Source organism: Lytechinus variegatus, chromosome 10 (assembly GCF_018143015.1).
Source record: "Lytechinus variegatus isolate NC3 chromosome 10, Lvar_3.0, whole genome shotgun sequence".
Taxonomy (NCBI): domain Eukaryota; kingdom Metazoa; phylum Echinodermata; class Echinoidea; order Temnopleuroida; family Toxopneustidae; genus Lytechinus; species Lytechinus variegatus.
The window spans coordinates 23797450-23822836 of NC_054749.1; the positions used below are offsets into that span (position 1 = coordinate 23797450).

At 36.0% G+C, this 25387-nt stretch overlaps 1 protein-coding gene and 1 long non-coding RNA gene across 5 annotated transcripts in view; both read right to left on the bottom strand.

Moving 5' to 3' along the window:
* LOC121423276 (inactive rhomboid protein 2-like) overlaps window positions 1-14910 on the bottom strand; it is a 72608-nt gene extending 57698 nt beyond the window's left edge. Inside the window, exon 1 of one of the 3 annotated variants that reach the window (XM_041618609.1) lies at window positions 14640-14910. In XM_041618609.1, the coding sequence (XP_041474543.1) occupies window positions 14640-14797 (158 nt within the window). In that variant the 5' untranslated portion in view covers window positions 14798-14910. The remainder of the gene's footprint in view (window positions 1-14639) is intronic. The other 2 variants (XM_041618607.1, XM_041618605.1) reach the window with 2 other exon arrangements.
* An 8262-nt stretch (window positions 14911-23172) lies between these two features.
* The window catches only part of LOC121422864, a 46891-nt gene continuing 44676 nt past the window's right edge, over window positions 23173-25387 (bottom strand). For both annotated transcript variants that reach the window (XR_005971198.1, XR_005971200.1), the window contains one exon: window positions 23173-23184. This is a non-coding gene — a long non-coding RNA (uncharacterized LOC121422864). The remainder of the gene's footprint in view (window positions 23185-25387) is intronic.

The following is a 25387-nucleotide window of genomic DNA, read 5'->3' on the forward strand; positions in this document are numbered from 1 at the left end:
TGAACTTTTGGTAATTTAATAAGTTTGTCTTTGAAATCTCTCCGACCAAAGAAGGAACAGTTATCAAAATGTGGGAGAACGATGGCATTGTAAAGGAGTTTCAAAGATCTTGTTGGAACATATCTCCTTGCTCGCTTTAGTACACTTATATTTTTGAGCAGTTTTGTTAACATTTTCCACATGTTTTGTCCATCGCAAATCCTCATTAAAAATAACACCTAGGCACTTTGCCTCCTTGACTCTTTTCAGACAACTGCCGTTTAGTGTGACAGTGGTCCAATAAGCATCACATTCATCTTATCAGCATTTCATCAAAATTGGATGTAAAATAAGAAAGTTATGACATTTTAAAATTTCGTTTAATTTCACAAAACAGTTATATGCACATCCTGGTCGGTATGGAAATGAGGAGACTGATGACGTCATCCATTCACTATTTCTTTTGTATTTTGTTATATGAAATATTCTAATTTTCTCCTCATTGTCAAGTGAAACAATGATTAATTCCTCCCTGAACATGTGGAAATAGCATTATTTAATACTATATGGTTCGGGAAATATTGTTTATTTCAAACAATAAAAACAAAAGAAATAGTGACTGATGGACATCATTGACTGACTCATTCGCATGACACAGAGTTGTGCATATCACTGTTTTGTGAAAAATAAGCGAAACTTTAAAATGCCATAACTTTCTTATTTTACATCCGATTTTGACGAAATTTTCAGTGTTATGCTTGTTCGATTTTTCTCTATTCATTCCAATCAACATTTTTCTGGGATATACTTGACCTTAAAGAACTAGACGGTTTTTAGTAACCCATGAGAAAACACTTTTCATACTTTCAGCTGGCTTTTGTTCTACTTCAATAGCATTAGTTCTGCTGACTGTAAGAGTTGTGTTGTCAGCATACATGATATCAACAATGCCATCATGAATACATTTTGGCAAACTATTTATATAGGTAGAAAAATAGAAGTGGTCCAAGAATGGAGCCTTGTGGGACTCCCATTCTCACTTTTGACGAATTTCAAGTAGTCCCTTTAAAACAAACCGTCTGCTCTTGATTGGATAAATATGATACTAACCATTGGACACTGCTATCAGAACAGCCAATACCTTTTAATTTTTGTAACAAAATACTATATGATCAACAGTATCGAATGTGTTCCTCAAATGGATAACAGCAACACCTCTTAGTTTGTTATTAGACCTGGAAATGAATATATTTTCATTTGAATAGTCATGGAAAAAGTACCTCCAAACATGTACATGTTGTTCCTGATTTTTAAATATAAATGATAATCAAGTCAAAACCCCTGTGTACTGGTAGCAAAAGATAGGCTATGACTGATCTGCCCCCACACACTCCGTTCAATGAGTCACAAATTTCAAGACCAGGGCCCGGTCTTACAAAGAATTAAAATTGATCCAATCAATTGTAACTCTATGGAAATCCATATTTTTTTCTACAGGAAATTTGCACAATGTCCTATGTGAACAAAGAGAAGCACAGTGAATTTTCAAGACAATGATGAATGCATGAATATACATTATAGATAGAAAATATTTTGAACAAACAAGCATAATAAGATGTTGACATTGCGGCCGTCCATAGTTGCGATTGATCGGATTAATCGCAACTCTTTGTAAGACGGGGCCCAGTGTACTCCATAGGACTTTTGTCTTGAATATCAAGTTTATAGTGCTGTAGGATAAAAATGTTACATAGTGACGGGGGGGGGGGGGGTCCATTTCCAATATACACCAAGATATATGAACAATTATAATTACACGAACACTGCATGTTCAAATATTTTTCTAAGGTGTACCTAGTATTTTATCTAAAGTTTTGGATAATATGTTTTCTTTTTCCAGTTAATGAAGCCCCCAAAATTCCAACATTGATTGGCTTTTCTCCAAATAATTATTTCAAAAACCTTTAAGGACCAGTTCTTCAAAGTATTGATAATACTATCTCTAACAAGTTGTTCATACACCTGATCAAGAATAACCTTGTTCCTTAAGAAAGTGAGAGGAACTGAAACTATTTTTATATACAGGTGATGTGTCATCATACCCTTATCCGTATGCAGACTATACTGATAATATTAAAAGTGTGATAAAATCAGGGAAATAAGTAGTACATTCCTCTATGATGCCTAAATTAGTTGACTGAATATTAATGTTCTCTTATCAGAGTACACTTGCTTTTTTGATTGGGGATAATACATGTAAATCTTTAAAATGTAATTAAATGAAAAGTTATGCCATTGTTGGTCATTTGGTAGGTTTATTTCCAATTTGTCTCATGCCAATTTTACCAATTGCCAACTCGTCTAGTAATAGCCAGTTGGTCCAATAGCCACTTAGTCCATATACCATTTGGTCTAATTGGACTTAGTGTTAAATTGTGCAAAATGAATGAAATTGAATATTAGACCAACTGGTTTTGAACGAAATGGTCAAAGATGACCAAAATGGTTGTTAAAAGAAATGTTGATGGACGGAATGGTATAAGACTAAATTAAAGTAGACCATATGCATGGTGAGTGGACAAGCTGGCAGTAAACGAATTGGCAATTTACCATTTGGTATATAGAATAGAATTACAAAAATGTAAGATATTTAAATACTGGAATAAAGTAGAAACAACACTTCACCACCCTAACTTGTTAACTGGAAACTAGTTTAACTTGTAATGAGAACGGTCAAAGCGGTCTTGAGAGCGATCTTCTAAACTGGTTCAGAAAACCACCTATAAAATGTAGTTTTGAAGATAGCCTTGCCTCATTAAACGGGTTTTAGTGGAAGTGAGGACACAACCGTTCTTCAAGAAGCGCTCGTTGCACATTTAGCGTGCTACTACACACACTGCGTGTGGAATGCCTACGCTGCAGTTTCAAATGTCGCGTGAAACACGTCACCCCACTGAGAATGTTCCCATAGCATCTAGGCCGCTTTATGTGAAGTGGTTTGAAAACCACCTTCAGGTGATCAAAAGAAAACGCTAGCAAAGCGATCTTCCAGAACCAATATCCAGAAAACTAGTTTTAGAAAGTATAATGAGAACAGTGTCATAGAAAAAGGCAAATCTACCACGCAGTTTGTTTGGGTAATAGCCTAATAGGGTATATACTAACAAAGGAAAGCACTGCAATTTTTTAAATGAAAAACCAGAATAATAAAAAACAACTTTAATTCTTTAAAAAATATATTTTGTGAGCTATTGATATGTACAAAGCCAATGGGATAAGCTGGTGATACTATTTGTCAACCTTTCTTCCCTCTTTTTATTTTGGTATATTATGAAATCTACATGCATAATGTACTTCATTTTTATCAGAATACAAATACACTCTAACATCTAAATGTACAATTACTGTTTCATTTTGATTGTGTATCTGAGCAGTCATTATTAACTAGTAAGCCAATTCATTCTGATATGATATCATGAGATAATAACTGGGTTGAACCACCCTCTAATGCTGTTACAAAAATATGATGAGGAAGGAATAATAATTTATCGATTCTTACAGGGCTCAACCTTCTGAGAATTAGTCATCATGATCATAATCTCTGATCTTGATAATACCAGCTCACTGTCCTGAAGTCAAAGGGGGTAGTTGGGAGGGGTAGAAGGGTGAGGCACCCGTACCTCCCATTTCAAAATGAAAAACATTAAAGTCACTATGCCACAGAGATTTTGAACAGCGCCATCTTAAGACCTAACTATCTCAATACGATCCTGTATCCATATCCAGGATACAACACTTGAATGATATACTCTTATAACACTGTACTCACAACAACAATGAATAATTTATTTTTATAACCTTTACATCATTCATACTAGTGTTGATTCCTACCATAATATTTGCCTAGAAATGATTACAGTTTTCTTTCCGGCATTTCTGTTTTTCAATCGAGATCAAATGACCATCATAAAATTGTTAACACAAAAAGCCACACTAATGAAAAGGTATACATATCCAGGCTATCCTACATGTATATACCTGAAGATTCAGTGTTCAGTGTTAGGTGCTCAGTGTCATTTATCATTTTAACATCTAAAAGTAGTCTGTTCAGGACATTTCTACAGGACATGCAATGGGTTTGTAATGACATATTCCCATATTTTTCATTTATACTGCTTCGCTACCTTTAAGTGGTGATGTCATTTTCCGATCATGTGAATCTTTGAAGGTTGTGCACACTTTCACCTAGGAGCTTCCAAGCTCCTTACTTTCAGATACCTGGGGAACAAACGCCTGCAATATTGATAAATATCATGCACCCATTAAACACATCCCCATTCTTACTTGACTTACAGCATACAACCTATCCTTAATGAAATAAATAAGGGCATTAAATGCATTGTAAGTATTGGAGCCATTATCCTTTTTGCCCTCATCACATGATGGTGATTGATGCCATGAATTACACTGCATTTCAAAAGAGTGCAAGAGTAATTTCCCAGTTTAGCATTTTTATAAGGCCAATTACATCGAGACAAATGGCATTTCTGCATGAAAGTGGCTTTGGATGTATCTTTCCACAATGAAAGAGTGTACCAAATGGGACCATAATGGTCATAACATGCATCAACTTGTAAACCTATTGGACCAGAAATGGATTCAGCTATTGCATATGTGGAAAGGCAATGACATTTCATGAAATTTGGAAAAGATGGAATATGCTCTATATTTAAGCATTTTGTTTCATCCTAACTATAGGCCAGGGTATTTTTTGAGATAATAAGGATCATAAGATGGTCTCAGGCCCTCCTTGAGATGTCAGATGTTGAACTACGTGTATAAAGGGTAGTCCACCCTGATATCAAGTTGGAATAATGTGTGGAAAAAAACTAGATAAACTTTATAAGTTTTGGCATAACTTCGAGCAAAAATAAACAATAAGAGAGGTATGAATTTTAAATGATCGATTTTGTGACGTAGCTTAAAAGAAGACCCCCCCCAAGAAAAAAAATGTAGTGTGCAATTAAACTTGTAAGAAAACCTAAAAATTATTTCAGATGTCTCTTCTTTACAAAATCAGAATCTGATGCTCTCTATCTATGGTGAAAATACAGTTTTCAAGATTATTTAAATAGATTTTATATGCATGACATACATGGGAGAATAACACTTGAAAAAAAAAAAGAATGAGAAAATTCATAACTCTATTACACTTCAGTGGATTTTAACCAAACCTTCATTTTACAGATGAATTATTAATATCTCTCTCGCAAGAGTTAGAGGCCTCTGTGAAGAACACCGCTTTGTAAAGAAAACTGTTTCATATAAAAGAAAATACACCCATGTAACTCAAGGAAAATTGACAGACCCCAGCTTAACCAGACACCACACCCTTAACAGTTAAAGTGTGAATCCTTGTTACTCTCAATGCTCCTGGGCTGGGCTTCCCACTGAGATACAAGTCTAACTCCTGACTCAGCCGGCTTTTTATTCTCTTTCCACCTCCAAGTTCAAATACACTCTCACGCTGAGCTTCAACTAATAGGCAAGATTTAATTGTGACTGCTCAGTCAGAATTAAAATAGCTACCCATAGAATTAGATTTTAAGGTTCATTTACACTGCACATGAAAACCCTGTCTTGGTCAAGTTTTATTACAAGTCCCTGTGAAGGGTCATCTACTACAAATTGTAGTACACCCTTTTTAAAATGACCCATTATACCCATTGTTGATCAAATATTTTACCATTGAAAATCTTGTTCTGCATTTTCAACCTCAGCCTGGCAAATAAACTCTGCTTTTGTCAGGTGAATGCTCGTATCATTATTAAGAATTAATTATTCATATTAAAGGGCTATATTAATTTATTAAAGTCCTAGGCCTTTCCTTTTATTTGGGGGCTCCATTTTCGTGCACATCATATTATTAGATAATGCTCAAATTATTCAAATTATGTCTATTGAACATTCTCATTAGGTCTATGACAAACCATGGTGTGTAGCAATGATTGTTGAGCAACAGCTCTTTGAAATTCTTGTGGCAAATTTAAGGCAATTTTAAAGAAAATGGTTTGCCTAAAGAATACAGTTTTGGGAATATTCATATGTCATTCGGGCTGAAATGGGGGCAAAATCGCACATTGCACTGGGTTAATTTCAATGCTGCTTGCATCACATTCTAAGGTGCGAAATTTCATATCTTTGGTATTGAGACCAATATAAGCTTTTAAACCTCCCAGCCACACATCCCAAGAAAAAACATATAAAAATTGTAAAAATATTAAATGTTTTTCAAATAACTACCAAAGTGTGAATGGGTCTTTGTATTATTTTGGAACCCCTCCCCTTATACTACCACCACCACTATGCGCTAGCCATTCCAACACCACTATTCCATGGATATTAATGGGCTAGATTAACGTCATAGCTCTAATTCTCTTTACGGGGATCTAGACACAATCAAGAATCTGGATATATTGGAAAAAGGGCAATGATATGCATGACCTTTCGACTAAACTGCAATCTGTACATAAGCATGCCCAAGAGCTATGAATCCGCATTCAGCATGGATTAATCCATACAAATATGTGTTTCATAAACAGACTACTTCATTAAAAATATGAATCACACATACATGCATTCCCATTCTATACTTGACATAACAGCGCTTGTGTTTGATAGTTTCAAGTTTTTCTGCAGTTAAATGACCACAAGGAAGTGATTGACAACCAAATTTATGTAATGTCTATTTTTATATCATAGCTAATGTATGTCATCTCACAGCTTAATATTATTCTCATCTTGCTCAGAGATAAAATAAGGCAAGACAAATGATAAATAAATGCCTTCAGTGTAGAATGCCAAAAACATTACTTGCATTATTTCCTGTATTGCTATAAAGTTATGTAAAATGCTTTGAAAAATGCATCTCTTTTTATACACATTATATGAATTTAGGAGGTAGTCCTATATCTGCCAAATTTTGGTAAATTTGATATCAAGAATGTTCAATTAATTTAAGTAGATTTAATGATTAGTAAAAATAAAGGAAAAATATAAATTTCACTTTACACCAACAACTTAGAAGCAAAGATGAAATTAAAATATTAAAGATAGATATTTTGAATTCCACTAATCTGCAATGAGATGAGAAATGCACATTTAGAGAACCAAATATTTTCTAATTTCACTCACAAAAATATATTATTCTAACTTCTTTAAAAATTGAGAAAGAAGATAAAGCATGCATAATACATGCATTGAAATATAAGAATTTAGATAACTTTTCATACTGTACATGTACATGCTAACAGTTAAAAAATATAAGTATCACATAAAAAAATGAAATCACAATAAATTACTATTTAAAGTTTTAAGTATTTTGTACACTCCAGTAAAGTTCATGGTTTTGACACAATCAAGGGTAGCACACATGGGAAAAAAATAAAAGTTTTTTTTTCAATTCTTCTACTACTAAAGATACTAAACTGATAATTCATTTTTAAAAAGGAAATCAATAAAAATAGCTGAACAAAAATTAAAAGGGGAAAATTCATTCTATAGGATGCAAAATTTAAAGAAAAATGCTAAAAGTAGAAGCAAAATTAGCAAATATTTTTTTATTATTAACAGCAACACCAGTTATTTTGAATTTTACAAAGCACCTGTCCATTTGATATAACTCAGATGCACAAGAATAAAAATACTAACGCAAAAAAAGGAAACACTGAGCAAAAAACATTGATTTTTCACAGGAAGCCATCACTTACTTGAGTCCAGATATAACATTTTCCCACGTGAACTTACTTTGAGAGAATTACAAATGAAGGAAGTAAAGAGAGAGAGGGTTAGTTATATGAAGCTATCGTAGATGCAGATCTATACACAATTCTTGGTTTTGATATCCAACCTGAATCAGCATCTCATGCCTGATTTGCCTACACACTCCACTGATACATTCATTACATTTTATAAAGAACTCACAATAAATTGAACAGCAAAGACAACAAGAACAAACATTACAAGGGAACCATTAAATGTCAAAATAACCCTATAATATTACTACTTCAATACAAAATAAAAATGGGGTTTTGTAATTCCCAGAAGCAGAGGGGAAAGTCCCAAAAAGAATAATGATTTCACTGAACTTTAAAATACCCATAATGAATATACAATGTGTACTAACCCATGTACTCATGCAAAGACATGGCATGCATAAAGTAATACATAAATTGAAGAATCCAGCAAGATTTTGTACATGTAACTTCTCATAATTTGTTTGCGACATGAGCTAAAGCCGAGACCAAAAATCAAAGCATACGGTATCAAAACAAATTTCCTATAAATCAGCAGAACTATAAGATGTCATTCAGCATTCCATACCATATTTTGACAAAAAGGACAGACAGCTCTACATGTAGACCCATAAGCCCAAATTTGCAGGAAAATTATATTTGGAGAAGAAGTTTTCTTTCATAAGGTGTGCATACAATCCACAGATCATGGACCTACTATTCTGACTAGTAGGTCCATGGTTTGATGAACACAGATACTGTGATGAATAGTCCAGTACAGGATGGATACAGAAAACGATGGATATAGGGCACAGTAACAGAGGGTTACAAGAAAGGGGCGGGTACCATGCAAGGAAGCGGTCACTTACAGCAGTTAATCGTGGGGAGACACGATGTCAATATGAGTGACAGATACGTAACACCAGTGAGCATCATGCATGTAAGCAACAGCTATAATGACATAATAAGACAACTATTGCCCTTGACAGATCTTTGATTGCTCCCTTGTTTGTGAGTTTGGATTGTATGTTTCCATGCATCAATGTTGTCGTCATGGAAACGTGTCTCAGACAGAGAAGCTAGTGTTTGTGTTCATGATGGAACAGCTCTGGATGCCATGCCGCACTATTCAATGGACGTACGCCACCAGCCATTGATCGATCGAGATTCCATCACTCTATCACACATTCAGCGCCAGAAGGATGTATACTCATGAGTGTCAATACAGGCATAGCGCCCTTCTGGTTCTGAACTGACACTATCATCCTTGAACATGGAATACCATGCAGGCAGCTGATCAAAATCTGATGGTGTCGTGACATTTAGATTTTTAATTGAGTTGACAGAGTAAAGACAATCACTGTGTGTACAGCCAGTCAATGATTAGCGCTGATGAAGTATCATTTTCCGATCTGTTATACCATGGAGCTATTAACTCTCAAGGACTGTATATCAGGTTCCCCCTTTCTCTCCATGATCTAAAATTTCATTTTCAGTTTACATACTCACAACTCACGTGCAAAGCGAACCCAGTAGCCTACTTACTCATTTTACATTGAAATCATGTTCCCTACTATCATGAGAAAAATTAGCAATTTCATGACATTATGAAAAATAGATCAGGAAAGTGGGTGTTGGATATAATCAGCTTGCCTATGTCACTGTTTTTTTCAAAACCATGAAATGCCTTAAAATGCAAAGTCAAGGTAGACTAGTACTTTTTACCTTTTTGAACCCTTATTTTATTAAGTACTCAACAACAATTACGTCATTTAAACCGAAGTTAAAAAGAATGTATATAAATGAATATGCAAAATAATTTGTCGTTTCTCCTTGCCGAAATCTCACACATTTACCGCCCCACCTTCCCTGTGTGTTTGCTGGTGTTTGTTGATGCTGTGTGTGCACTTTTTCATTCAATGTTATTGTAATTCAATGTACTGGGAACTACTACTCACAAGTTTTTATACTCTTTTGTAGTTTCCAATTTTCTCTGATAGTATTTGTCATTCCTGTACATATTGTATATATCATTTTTTTTTATGCCGAGAAAAAAAATTAAATTGAAATGAACTAATCTTCCTTTGTGCAAGAATCTCGAATAATCTCCCTACTTCATCACCATGGTGATTGCTGTCTGTACACAGCAGCAGGAGTGAAAAAGGGGTGTGATTTATAAACAGTTATTGCACCAGGTCTCTCGGGCATCGTCATCTCACAAAAAATCATTCTGCATGATTACATGCATGATTCCAGCCCTTTTATGAACTTTGTCATCTATTTCTTCTCACTTGTATTTCGTTTACAGCAGCGAAGGTAAATTGGAAAGAAGTAGGTCAGATTTTTCAAGTAACCATAAAGGTATACATAAGATTAAAATGAGTGAAAGTTGTAGTGATATGGACATAATTTGATAAAGACAGTAAATTGTCATTTTATGATTTACCATGTCACTGTCTATGAATTCTACCACAGGGAACAGCAGAATACAATTCAACAATATACTGGCAAGCTTGCAGACAATTACAAGACTGCATATAATATTGCAAGATTGAGAGAAATCATAGCATTTTTTAATCACAAAATACACTAATAAATACCAAAACAAAGTTTCTTTCACCCAAAAGAGCAAATCAAGCAGTACCCTAACTCTCCCCCCCCCCACCCGAAAAAAACACCCACAGATCCTACGTTCTATCCATTAACATTGGCTCTTGGTAGTATAAATGTGAAGGGTCCTAGTGGATTGCCTAGCTGACCACCAATGATTACTCTTGGCTGTTTTGGCATTATATTTTTTAAATAAAATGAAGGATCAGAGTTTAGCAGAACTGAAAGAGACAACTGAAAATTAAAACACTCAACTGGAAAGACAATGATTTGTGTAGACATCCATTGCTCCCTTTGCTTGTCATGTTATAATTTCCTGGAGCTGCAGTTTGAATAATTCTTGTCTTACCTTCCAACTCTCTGCACCTTCTTGGTATACTGTCTCTGTATAGGCATGTTTGTATATTAATTTCACTCTAGAATCACTTAGCTATATCCTTCAAATCACCAAACTTTATGTATTCCAGATCCAAATATCCAAATTAATCATTCCAAAAAGTTTCTTTAAGTTGAAAAGCCACCAACAACTTGCCCTCTCCGGAGCAGCACTGGGTCATGCACTTGAGACCAGGAGGGAATAGAGAGGTGGGATGTGAAGTAAACCAATCGGAAAGGGTCCATATACAATTAAGAATTGCCTACTTTCCTGTTCTTCTCTGGTGAGGATGAGACATTAGCTATGTTCACACGAGAGTGCACCAATAATAATTTTAGTAACCTTGCTGCTAGTAACCATGAAATGACATTCAAAATTATATTAAAAAAAACATTGGTTACACACCAGGTATAGCAGCAATGATTCTACAAGCAACACATGAACATGTGACATGTGAATGTAATTAACATAAGGCATAATGCAAATGTACCTGGTTCAGAATTGAATTGGAATACTCTGTTTTAATCCCACCTAACACTACATCATGTCAGTCAATCAGTCATGAGGATTTTCCAAACTTACACCTCTGGCAACTTAACCAGTGGTTCCTGTACAAAGCACATGGGAATTCCAAGATTTGGTAAGAATCAATGGGCTTGAAGGGTACCGTGTAAACAAAGCTGCTATCACTTTTTTGCTGCTGATGGATTAATACGACCCATGATGGCCGGTAAACTTGAACATCACAAGACCTCAAGAAGAAGACTTCTAATTTTAACCCTTAAGGCAATGAGTACGATATTAAAGTCACCACAGTATCTTGGTTAATTACAAGTAGAAATTGAGAGAGATGACTCTTCACCGTTTCTTTGTCAATTCTTACTATGTGTCTAATGAGACTAGATTGAATAGTTTGCAGTACTCAACTTTCTTTTTCCTGTAGCAATTATTAACATATATTCAATTCTAATAAATTTCATAAAGATCCCATCAAAGAAAAAAGGGAGGAAAGAATCATTATCGTTTACCAGAATTTACATGTAATTATCTAATAAATTCAAATTCATGAAATTTGCCAAGAAAAAAGAAAATTACAGAAAAATTGGTAAATCTTGAAATTAAATATTGAAAAAATGAATTTCAAAACTATTTCATGGAATCCAATTTCTAAACCTTCATACTTGTTTCTCAATGGGGAAAATATTAACACAATAATGCAATAAAATCCATATATTTCTGAATATCATTAAAGGGGAATGAAACCTTTGCAATAAGTAGACTTGTGTCGAAACAGAAAAATCAAAGAATAAGGACAAAGAAAGGTCAAGAAAAATCGGACAAATAATGAGAGAGTTATGAGCATTTGAATATTGCAATCACTAATACTATGGAGATCCTCCCATTGGCAATGTGACAAGGATGTGTGATGTCACATGTGAACAACTTTCCCTTTGGTGGACTATAAAATACCCTCAAAATGACTCTTTCTGCTTTTTCTTGTGGTGATACAAATTCTTTATCCATGATGTATTCTTTAAAAATCTGTATTACATGCCCTCATATAGAAAGAACACATGATCTACTGATAGATGTGATAAAAGAGGTAATTTAAGTGAAATATATACTAAAGTAATGGGGAGAGTTGTTCACAAGTGACATCACACATCTTTGTTGCATTGCCAATTTGAGGATCTCCATAGCATTAGTGATCGCAACATTCAAATGATCATGACTTTCTCATTATTTGTCCAATTTTTCTCAAACTTTTGAAGATCTATTTCTTTGATTTTTCTTTTTTCACACAAGCTATCTTGTTCCAAAGGTTTCATTCTCCTTTAAAGAAAGGCATCAGGGCTACATTATCATTATTAAAACAAAAGTAATTACGAAGGGGCACTGGCGAATTTGTAATAAAAATAATCACTGAAGTCTTTTTTATAGAAATATTTCTCAATATGGATATGATTCTTAGCTTAGCAACAGTCATAACTATTTGGCAACATGAATCACTTCTCCTGAAACTTAGTAATGTTCATACAAAACTTTCATCAAGAGACTGCGAACATAGAACAGAAGACTACTCAACTTCTTGAAGAAATTTGTGGAATGAAAAGTGGTTGGCAAGTGTTTTGAATCATCATACTAAACTGAGCGACAATATTTACTCTCAGACTACAGATAAAATCTATTAATATTCACTATCTGACAAGGCAGGCAATATATTTTTCCTATCAATTCCCAAATGCAAGCAGATCTAGGTTGTAACTAGTGTACCATTCAGTTCTGTAGTTGACAGGTTAAATAGGCGCAAATTGTGAAATATGGCAATTGTTTTTTTTTTTCTAGTCATTTGCTTGAATCAGTATTTTAAATAAGCGATTGCGCTTGTAAGAATACCTTTTGTATTCTTGTCTAGGGCTAGATGACAGATTTGTGCCTATAGTATACCATTGATTCTGTACATACATATACACATAAAACATATCAAAAAGTATTTTATAAAATCAAACTCACTTTACCAAACTTGAAAAACCATCAGCAAATGAAGGTTTTGTGCATATTATATGTACCTTTTCAGACAGGCCTACTTGATATCAAAACAATTGCATATCATTAGGCCTAGTCCTAAAATTAACACGTGCAGGAAGGAATCTTTGGTTTAATCAGGGAGTTCTCTTGATTACCCTTGGGTCTATATTTTCATGAACTAGATCCATAAACTTTCTAAGTTATGTATAATACCCCAACATGACCAAAGTTCATTGATCCTAAATGACCTTTGACCTTGGTCATGTGACCTGAAACTCACACAGGATATTCAGTGATACTTGATAAGTATCACTTGATTACTCTTCTGTCCAAGTTTTACAAACTAGCGCCATTAAAGTTACGATGGAAATTCTACAAATACCCCGAACATGCCCAAAGTTCATTGACCCTATATGACCTTTGACCTTTATCAAGTGACCTAAAACTTGGGAAGGATTTTCAGTAAAACTTATTACCCTTATGTATAAGTTTCATTAACTAGGTCCATTCTAAGTTATGATGACATTTCAAAAACTTAACCTTGGGTTAAGATTTTGATATTGATTCCCCCAACATGGTCTAAGTTCATTGACCCTAAATGACCTTTGACCTTGGTCATGTGACCTGAAACTCGCACAGGATATTCAGTGATACTTGATAAGTATCACTTGATTACTCTTCCGTCCAAGTTTTACAAACTAGCTCCATTAAAGTTACGATGGAAATTCTACAAATACCCTGAACATGCCCAAAGTTCATTGACCCTGTATGACCTTTGACCTTTATCAATTGACCTAAAACTTGGGAAGGATTTTCAGTAATACTTATTACCCTCATGTATAAGTTTCATGAACTAGATCCATTCTAAGTTATGATGACATTTCAAAAACTTATCCTTAGGTTAAGATTTCGATATTGATTCCCCAAACATGGTCTAAGTTCATTGACCCTAAATGACATTTGACCTTGGTCATGTGACCTGAAACTCAGGCAGGATGTTCAGTAATAAATGATTAACCTTATGCTCAGGTTTTATGAACTAGGTCCATATACTTTCTAAGTTATGATGTCATTTAAAAAAAATAACCGTAGGTTAAGATTTGATGTTGACGCCGCTACCATCAGAAAAGCGGAGCCTATCGTCTCGCTCTGCTCTACTGGCAAGACAAAAAATTACCCTTCTATAATTCATGATTTATATTTTAGCACAAATATATACCTTTACCATAAAACTGAACTGAATTAACATTTTATGATATAAAATACATACAGTTGGTGTTATCAGTGTAACCTCCCAAAAAGCACCTTTGAACCATGTTCGCTCTTTTCTGATCATCCAGCCATCCACTCACCTATCAAGAGAACGAGGACGCCGACCCCTTCGACCCCTCTGATTCTTCTTGCGATAAATCACCTTTACCTCTTCAGCCTTGTCATTGACCTGCACGTTGTATCTCTGTTCCTCCTCATCCTCCTTGAGGATACTCAGTCTTTCCTCTTTAATCGGCATGGCGACGGTGATGAGGGCAATGTTGAGGACGATTAGCAACGCATCAAAGCACACCCGAAGATCAACATGGAAATTGTGCCCTTGAGGTCGCTTCGTGGAAGAAGGCGTTGCAATCTTTCAAGGATACTAAGTCTGGAAATTCCTTTAATGCCTAATGCATCTTTGTTCGGGTCATTGAATATTGAGAAAATGATATTCGTAACATTGCTTCATCTTATGCAAGCTTGCTCTCTGCACATCTTCCTCAAGTGGTCTATTTTTTTCCTTCTCCAAACTGCTCTCAGTTGTCATTAATTTGAATTCTTGATCCATGAATTCACCATCAGGCTATTTCCAGTGTGATATTCCGCAATTAAATTTCCAATGTCTAGTGTAATATGCTGCAACCAAATATTAATTGCTCCTTCACTATCAAAACAAAAGAAATAGTGCTTTGCCATAACAATCTCAGACCATATATTCAATAAAGAATTTCCAATATATATATAATATTCCATTATATCCTCAGGATTCTGAAAATGAAGTGAGGGTTAAAGACAAAATCAGCATTCCATGACAATCACCTCTCTAAAACTAGACAACCTACAAACCTGTTAACTGGCAAATCAGCACCATAACATACTGTCGGTTGCACTTGAAAGCATTTCTAACTGAAATCAGGGACCTGCCTTCATTCCCCACTTTACAAAGTCACAATGATGCATAGGCCTACACGATTGTACCATCTAGAGAAAACTTTGAAAAATAGTCTTTTTTCCAATAGGGCTTTCCATAGTTAAAATTTTTTGGATCAATTTGTGAAATTTGTATGATATCAGATAGGCCAAAGGCCCCTTCACAGGCAACCTTCATCAAAAGACCACCATTCTTTGCAGAACTCTCCAAGGTGGAGAGTTTGCAGAAATTAGATTGTACAGTTCCACAAATATCACAGCTTCTCTGTACCAGGAACTTGATCAAACCATTGCACCAATACTAATGCAGATAACTGGGTACAGCAACATGCCCATTATGAATACATTAAAATAAACTATCAATTATTTGTCCCACATTGATTCCAATTACAGCAATTAAATAGTAAGTGGTTGTTTATCCATCAGCTCTCTCCATCAAAAGATAATCAATTTTCCAACAACCTCCAGGGGACAACAGGATTGTTTTGATCTGTGGTCATACAGCATCGGAGTATGGTATCCTAAAAATCAATTAGGCCTATACCAGAGAGTAATGCAAGAGGCAATAGGGCTATTCTCGACATTTTTAATCATCATTCATGAGAAAAAATGCTTGGCTCAGAGACACTGAAGTGAAAAACTGTGATTCACAATACCAAATTCAAAAGTTTTCTTTAAAAGTCAGGCAAAGTGCATGATAGATCCAATATTACTTCTATTGAATTCATTGTGAAGCCCTTGCAACATGACTTCACTATATATACAGCAGTGTCTACTTGTATGTATTCTAAGAAACATCCAAAATGCATTTAATATTTAACATATTTTAGATTGGCAAAGTATCCTGAAACTGATGACTCATCACTTCTTCTTTCCTGAGGAGCTGTTCTTGAGGAATGCCATCAATTCCTTCAAAGATGGTAGAAAAGATACCCTCCTTCAATATATCAATGCAAGATGTTCAGCATGTAAAAATTAGAACATGCACCACAAGACAGTGATTTCCTCAACATTTCGATCATACATCCAACTCCAATGGTACTGCTGCTGAAGTTCATCACAACGGTCCCAAGACTGACTTACAATGAGAAAGGCTCATCGCTCTCAAGCAGGGCCTCCAATCGCTTGCCTGAAGAAAGTCTCTTTATCCATGTCAATTTAAAGATTTTATTGCTAATGAAAGGAACTGGTGGATCCTGACAAGATTTTGTGTATCTTCCTCCCACTCCCGAGTACTGATACGATTATTACATCCAGTGAAGGCCTTACTGCTGAAAAGACAGGCAAAACATGTAGGTCTGTACGACTCTACTAGTGGGGCCACCTGCCAAAACTTCTGCTATCCATGACAGCCATGTGTACTTGGAAGGAGATATTCTTGACAAGTATCCAACTAAACTTTGTCAGAAATACTGAGGTTTTACAGCAATTCCAAATATGGAAGTCAAGATCAAAGCAATAGATGCTGAAGGTCAAAAGAGGTTTTATAGGTAAACGAGAAGTTCAACAGGTGTATTAAGAGAAGTGAAAACACAGGTAAAAAGAAAGGATACAAGGAGATATCCATACCTCCTTTGATGAGCATTTAAAGCAAATTAACCAAATGGCTAGAAGCAGGTTATCTTTGAATGCAGCCTCTAAATGGGAATTACCAAACTTAACATACTGTACCTACAGCAGACAGAGTGAACAACTGACAGGTATTTGTATCAAAATTTAAAAAGTTGAATGAAACATATTAGAGATACAGAAGATGTTTTTAAATAACTGGAAAGATACTATCCAGATTCCAGAGCTTTTTGTACCATGGAATGAACTACTGTACTCAAGTCCAAATAGTCTGCCGGAATGAACTTATTTGATTCGATGCACTGTATACTGTCTACTATTAATTAATTTGATCCTGTTTGGTTTTTGCAACAGATAACCTCAATACTTTGATCAGAAAGGAAGGCACGTGCACAGCCAAATGTCAAAAGGAAATTCCAAATCTTGAGAATTCTTGAATTAATACAAAGAAGACTCTGCCAGAGACATTACTACAATAATGATTTTCATTACTTCCAATAGAGTGCATTTATTAGGCACCTGTCTTAAGATACAATTTCAATATATTGTTTAATATAGCAACATAATAAAAGTTCAAATTAGGTAAACGCTATCTTTGCATGTCTTATGTCATACTAATAAAAATCATATATGGTGCAGTATCATTGTGATGTAGCTTGTCATTTGATTCTACAGAGATGATGCATAATCCTTCATTAAAAATAGTAGTTTGTCAAAATATTTTGTACATGAAATTATGATTATCTATTAAAGAGGTGAAGAAAGTGACTAAACTTGACACAAGGTTCCATCATTTTCACTTCTCAAGATTTCAAACAAATATGTGGGTACAAATGATGAGTTAATTACTCTCAAAGCACCTTTTGCAATGAGGAGAATTGCAATTGATAAAATTCCAAGTACATACACCTCAAGAAAACCACAATTCCCACTTCTGGCTTGGCAACCCACAACTTGAAAATTAAAGAAGCCTTGTACTCTATGTTTAGTGAGGAGGCCATAAGGAGAATCCTATACATCACAAAGTGGTATGACACAGAATATGTTGCTGTTGAAATGGAAGAAAATAATGAAGTTGTATGACGAGTAGCCAATTAGTATACATCTAATGAGTGAAAGGCTGCAACATATTCTTTCCAGCAGATACATTATCTCAAGGGATGCCATCCTTTAATATAAAATAACATCCAATATCCATGACAACCTGGTGGTGAATCAAGTACAAATATCCATCTCAGCTCAGCAGGAGTAAATGCTCAACATAGGTTCAACTGCACACCATCCTCAACCACAAGAATGGCCATGGTACACACAAAAAATTTAAATAGCTCCTATTACGGGTTATAGCCTGATCTTGACAAAAAGCCTGGGTCTACATGCAGGTGTACAGAGAAATCTGTAATGAGTTTGGTCTTTACCATGTAAAATCAACCATTTAAGAAACATACATGTATAACAATATCACTGAAAACAACCTGTATGAAGCAGAGACCTGCTAACTGATGAGAGTACGTGTAACTTGATGTGAAGAGTACAGTCTTAACCATCGCTTTTTTTGCGTGGAGACAATGCGGAAGTTGCTTCATGGTATAGTATCAGTGCAATACCTAGGATACATAACCATAACAACGGAACAAATTTATTCCTATATATAGTTCATATTTTCATATATCAATGCTCCAAATATAGAACAAGGTTCCTAAATACAGAACCCCTGAACTAGATATCTGGTGGAGGGGGGTTAAGCCTATTTTACTTATCGTCATCCTTGAACTTAGGAAAATCTTCCATCTTCAGGATAAGATTAGGCGATTTTGCCTTCCCTCCTCCTGCAGAAGTTTCCTAAACCAAGCCTTTCACTTGATGACAGCCTTGTGGATTAAGATATGTATGTCTGCGTTTGACAGAGAAACGGTTCTTTAATTGTGATTTCCTTAGACAGCCACAAACGTGCCACAAAATTTAAGGATTTGATCAGGAATGTTAATCATGACTGGTGCCTTGGTTTCATAGAATGAAGAAGGCTTGTATAGCATTGAGATACTGCTTAACCACTTTCAATATCAACGACTAAAACAAATACTTGTCAAAGAAAGAACTTGATCCGATGAATATTCCCTTAATATGAATTATGAATAACTTTATAAAAATATACTAATGCGAGGAACAAAATAACTTAGTGTCACACAAACAAATTTCTCACTGGTGGAAAAGTGATGAATGTACACAAGTATAAAAGTACAAAGAAACAAAATCTGAGGGTTGAGACCACATTAGGATAAGAGCACAAATGAAACCAATACACTTCTTTTGTTCACGTGGAATGTTTACCAAAGTCAAATGCTGGTGACAGAAGTCGACTGCAGCAAGATAAAAAGAAACAATCAAAGAAAAATAAAACAACAATCTGCTATACAAACTTGGATCATCCAATATGAAATACAACATGTCACATCCAAAATGTTCATGTCCATGTTCCTCCACAAACTTGACAAATCACTTGTATTAATCCATGCAATCCATCCATTACACATCATGTGATGTAGGATCATGAGAAATAGGGCGCAACCATCACCGTGTCGATGGTAAGAAAGGAAAGTACGCTCACAACTATACCAAGCAACATCCCATGCACTTTAACAATGATGGAAAATATGCAAGTCTTTAGGAGGCAATGGACCAGTCTTGGACCTACTGCTGCTTCCAGTCACTCGCTTAACTTTCTCCTGCAGAGCACTGGTCGAAATGTCAAACTGGCATGGCACGTCATTCCCTCTCAAACAACATAAGAATATATTACTTAAGTATTCTGAATCCTGTCCAAAAAAGAAATCCACTCAGGCCATTTCTACTACTTGGCAAAAATACCTTATCGTACTAAATGGAGGTGTGGTAGAAAGTTTGTTTGGCCTATATCAAGTAGTAAGTGGGCGGACGGAACTGTAAAATGCTGACTGACGATAAGATCTCCTCCACATGGTCAGTCCTCATCCTCCTCCTCTGTATACACACATCACTCTTCAACTTGACAGTGGGCCTGATAGTCTTGTTTTCAGATGGGCCTTGTCTCCCATACTCATGGGTATCATAAATCAGAAGGGAGACAGCCTTTCCAAGAAATGTGTTTTCAATGTTGTCTGGTAAAATCATGTAGTGTATCTACACTACAGGTCACTAACTGCTATCCACAATTCCCATCAAATAGGACTTGAGTTAGAACTCATCTCCAAAAAGTACTTTTCCTCAGCCTTTCAAGGAATATGTTCCTGCCAGGTTCCCATTTACCTCACCTAGGTTGAAGATAGCACAATATGAATGAATTTCTTGCTGAAGGAAATAAATGCCTGGAGGATTTGAACCCAAGACCCTCCAATTAAGACACTGGAGTAATATGCCACCACACCACTGTATTGATCAGAATCTGGTAAATTATTGCTGTTTTCAGGAACTCATGATTTTTTGGTCCGTACCAGGGCCGCGCTAAAATAGTCCGCACCAAGCAATAAAAAATGCTTTCAGTAACTATAGCAGAGCCGCACCACTTTTACGATCACCCATTCAAAAACTCGGGCACGTAAGGGCAAACTGTCATGGTAACTGAACACGCCATATACAGAGCGGAAGTGCTCCGTATTCGCTGAATATTCGCGCGGTAAATTTGATGTACACGCCATGCAGAAGCACGGCCAGAATTGTGTGACCTTTGACCGTGTGAGGAATTTTGGCAGGGGCCTGGTGCTGCTATCCGTTCATAAACTCTTTGGTCGGTGCCTGGTGCGGGCCTGGCGCTGGTCTGGTGCTGATAAAAGCAGCACCAAAATAGCCCGGGCCTGGCGCGGGCTATTTTGGCCCGCGCCATTCATAAACTCAAAATTTTATGACTTAGCCCGGGCCTGGCCCGGGCCAGCGAGTTACTGAAAGGGGTATATGTTTTCAAATAATTGTTTGCAGGGAGTTCATGTTTGCAACATTATGCAATATTCCAATCATGATGTGGGCAAATTGATCCCCATCTCATAATGCAATATCATAGTCAAGAAGTTCTCTAATGAATAAATGAAAATAATAATTTCATGATAGAATGTATTTAATTGGTAATTATATTGTTTATATTATAAGTAGCAGATTCTAGGCCAATCAAAAGCTCTCAAATTTATAACTTTTGGGAGGGAGTATTTCCCACTCGACGCCCCCCCCCCCCCCCCACATCCAAACCAGTCCCAGAGCATCGATTAAACTCTCTTCTCGGAAACAAGACTATGGTTTCAGGTGCCTTGCTGACATCCAAGACCACCATCTGACATGATACCACCAATGATTGACGACATTACTTTACTAGGCTGTCTAGGTCTCCCTAACAAATATTTTTATAATCGCTGGGCACCCCTCCGCTCCAACCAGGGCTGAGAAATTCAAACGGTTCTGAATGGGAGTTAAGTAGTTGCTATTTCTGATCCACCCTATCACCACCTCCCCTTCTTGTCCATTCCCACTAAACAATTTCATTGAGAGGGACTTGAAGTTGAACACGAGTTGCATTCCAGAGACTTACAAGGACATGAACTTTAAGCCATTTACAGCAGAATAACAAAACTGTAATTTTTCTTTCTCATGAGAAAACTGAATCCAACAACTGTCATTCTCTCCCCAAATGGGATGGGGGAGGGGGAGCATGTAAGCATATAACCCTACTAGACCAGCTGCTGGTTGTAATATGTCTTCTCTCCGTGCGCAAGCACCCTCCAAATCACTTACCCCACAAATTCACCTTCCCCTACTCACGATACGAGTGTAATTTATAGCATTTTTACGTGCAGAGAAATGTAATAAGAACAGTCACGGCAGAGGACTACATCCCGAAGCGCAAATAATTTGCTAATAAAAAGATCCCCTATTCATGTATTCTCATCTGAGTAAAATAATCCCTCTCTGCCTTCCCCCCTAAAACAGATCTCTCAATCCTTTGGGCAAATTTTTTACACCCTGACAGTGTGATGTGCATAGGACTATATCACATCTTCCTTGTAACAAGCAAAAAATAATATAATCTTTTCACATGTTTATCCAATTGCGGATGTATAGCAATATAGGCCTAGTTAACTGGTTCTGACACCGTTCTCACTACCTTCCTAAAACCAGTTTACCGTACTGGAAACTAGTTTAGTGGGAAATAGTTTAACATTTTTTTTAAGTGTTAAAAGTATTTAATAGTTTTAAATGAGAACCGTCACAGCGATCTTGGAAGCAATCTTCCAGACCGGTTAATAAAACCACCTCGCGATGTAGTTTTCAAGATCGCTTTGCCTCGTTAGATTGGTTTTAGCATAAGTGAGGACCCAACCATTCTTCGGGAAGTGATCTTCCCACATTTTAAGCCAGCTACTCTACACGACAGGTGTAGAATGCCTACGCTGCGGTTTTGAATTTCGCAAGAAACATGTCACCTCACTGAAAGCATTTCCATAGCAACAAGATCACTTTACATGACATGATTTTGAAAACCACTTTCATGTGATCGAATGGGAACGCTAGAAAAGAAACTTCCAAAACTGGTTTCCTGAACCGGTTTCCAGTAAACTAGTTTTGGAAAGCACAAAAGGTGGTGCTGCACCATCCCGAGTTTGCTCAATCTCGAGATTTTAGCCCGATCAGCCCTCTTCGCGATTAATCTCGAGATTCAAGAAACCCCGTCTCCACCATCGCAAGAAGAGCGATTCTTGCTCGAGCGAGGCAACAAGCCCGATATTCCGAGCGTTATAGGCTCAGGTCCTTCTGGAGTTGTTAATTATTGTGTGCATTTGATATCTTAACAGTAATATAGATACCTTGTTCCAAACAAGGATGTAACATTCATCATTTTGATTTGAGTTCCCGAAAATTCACTCATCAGCAATTTAAGCGGAGAGTACACCGGATGTCAAGCATTGCGCACTCAACCATGACACCCAATCAACGTATTGTATTGTTCAGTGGCACAACACATGTGATTTGCAATTGATTTGCAATTGCAACTGAAGTTTACCGTACTTGCACACCTCAAGATGCAGATCCGACTCCACAGATTATCAAATCCTTTCTCTGTTGAGCTCACTATAAATGAAGTAATAAAGTTGATTTTGTACCAAAAGATGGTGCTACACCAGCCTGAGTTTGCTCAATCTCGAGATTTTAGCTCGATCGACCCTCTTCACAATTAATCTCGAGATTCGAGATATCCCGTCTCCACCATCGCAAGAAGAGCGATTCCTGCTCGAGCGAGACATCGATGCATTATGGTCCGACGCCGTGAATAAATAATCCGAGTGCGTCTCCACCTGCGAATTACTGGCATAATTCGTAGCAAATAATCCCAAGTTGACTTGAGATTGCAAACTCAAGACTCATCCTTGGAACTAGCGTGATAATTGCGTCTCCATTACAAGTAATCTCGAGATTGTTCAGATCGGGATAATTTGCTGGATCCGAAATAGCGCACTAATTTGAAAACTCGGGCTGGTGCAGACGGCCCTAAAGTAACAAGTAAGCTATTTCTGAATTGGATAGATTATTAAAGTTCTGTTACCAGCAATAAGTACATCATTATGGCTTCAAAATGGATAACCCTTGTGATAGAGCGGTAAAAAGATACAATTGTCAGTCTTCTTGATTTTAATATTATTGAGGCCGTCGTCAACATCAAGCAGGTCGCTCATGACGACGGTCTCCTGCGTTCTGAAATTCAGTTAAATAATATTTTTCATATACTTTTTTATATTCAGAAAGAGATTGTAAACAATATGTTTGTCTAAAATGTATATATATGTAAAATCTATGTAATAATTGATTATGTTGTATTATGTTGAACATGCGGAACGCAGAAATAAATTTCAAGCAAACAAGCAAATAATATTATTATCTAACAACCAACACTTTGCTTTAATTTTAATTCACAGTGAGAAACCTAGATAGGAGTATAGGCCTGCATTGATTGAATGAGCTTCTATCAATATTCAAAACAGGCAGTTTACAGCTGTCCTGCTATCAATATTCAAAACATGCACTTTACATCTGTCCTGCTGTCTCTCACTTTATGGACAGCACCTTAATCGACAACTTTATAGAAAGCCAAGATTATTTTATAAATTTATACGTACATTGTATAGGACTGTACAAGCTACATATTTTAAGTCATCTTTTATCTGCAATACTAGTAAATCATTTCTCATATAGCCTATTCATTTGTTCAATCATTTATTATGGGTTATAATAATACATTTATTTACTCTTTTATTACTCTTACACCTGATAAATTCTACATCAACTAACAATTCAAGTATCTTTTTTTTTTCATGTATTCACTTTTTAATGAAAACATTTATAAGGCTGTTAATTAGCTACTGTTAATGTAACCTATTGAATCACCATCCACCTACGCGTAATACCAAATGCAAAGTATCACTTTTAATGCATGAAATTAGGACTCACTTATTATTCACTCATTCATTCAATTTACTTTGGGCTCATTAATTATTCATTTACCAATTTTTACTGACATAGTTTGGCATGGACATATATATATATATATACGTTTTCCATGTTTGTTTGTTTTTTTCCCTTCCTCCCTCCTACCCTTCGTCCCCCCCCCCCTCCCCCACATGTATGATTAAATTGAATAGTTACATATAAAATTCAAAGTTATTCCTACCAACTGGCTTAAATTTGTGATGTATCCCTTGTTTTCTAAATATTTGAATATCTTTCACACCCCACTTGTGCATAATTCCCTATACCACATCTCTCCCTTTCATAACCTTTTCATGTGGAAGCACAGAAAGGATGGGGATGGAGTCCTCACAAATAATGAGATCTCTCGCCTCATCCAAAGCTTACACCCCATTCAGACTTGTAGAAAATGAATCAACTGCATATTTTATTCATTAGAAGAAAAAAAAATAGGGCAGACATCTGGTTTTTGCCAGTAAGAATACAATCTCATACCTTTCACCTGTCAATGGAACTGCAACTGCAAAGGCTGGCAGAATCCTAACAATAATTGTCATACACGGCAACCGGATTTATTAAGTGCTGAAAATAAATTCAAGTCTTTCTAGAAAAAAAAGGCATCTGCTAGATTTGAGCCCTATAGTTCAGATATACCACCCAATGGGCCATAACATGCACTTTGCAGATTATCTGATTTTTATGAAGACCATTACGTAAACATGTAAAAATATGTTCTCGAAGATTATTACACAGAATTAATGCAAAAATTACATTCATTAATATTCTTTTTTTTATGCATTTGCAATGCGTTTTTTTGTTTGGGGGGGGTAATTTTGTTCATAAAATCTAAAATGTCTGTATTTTT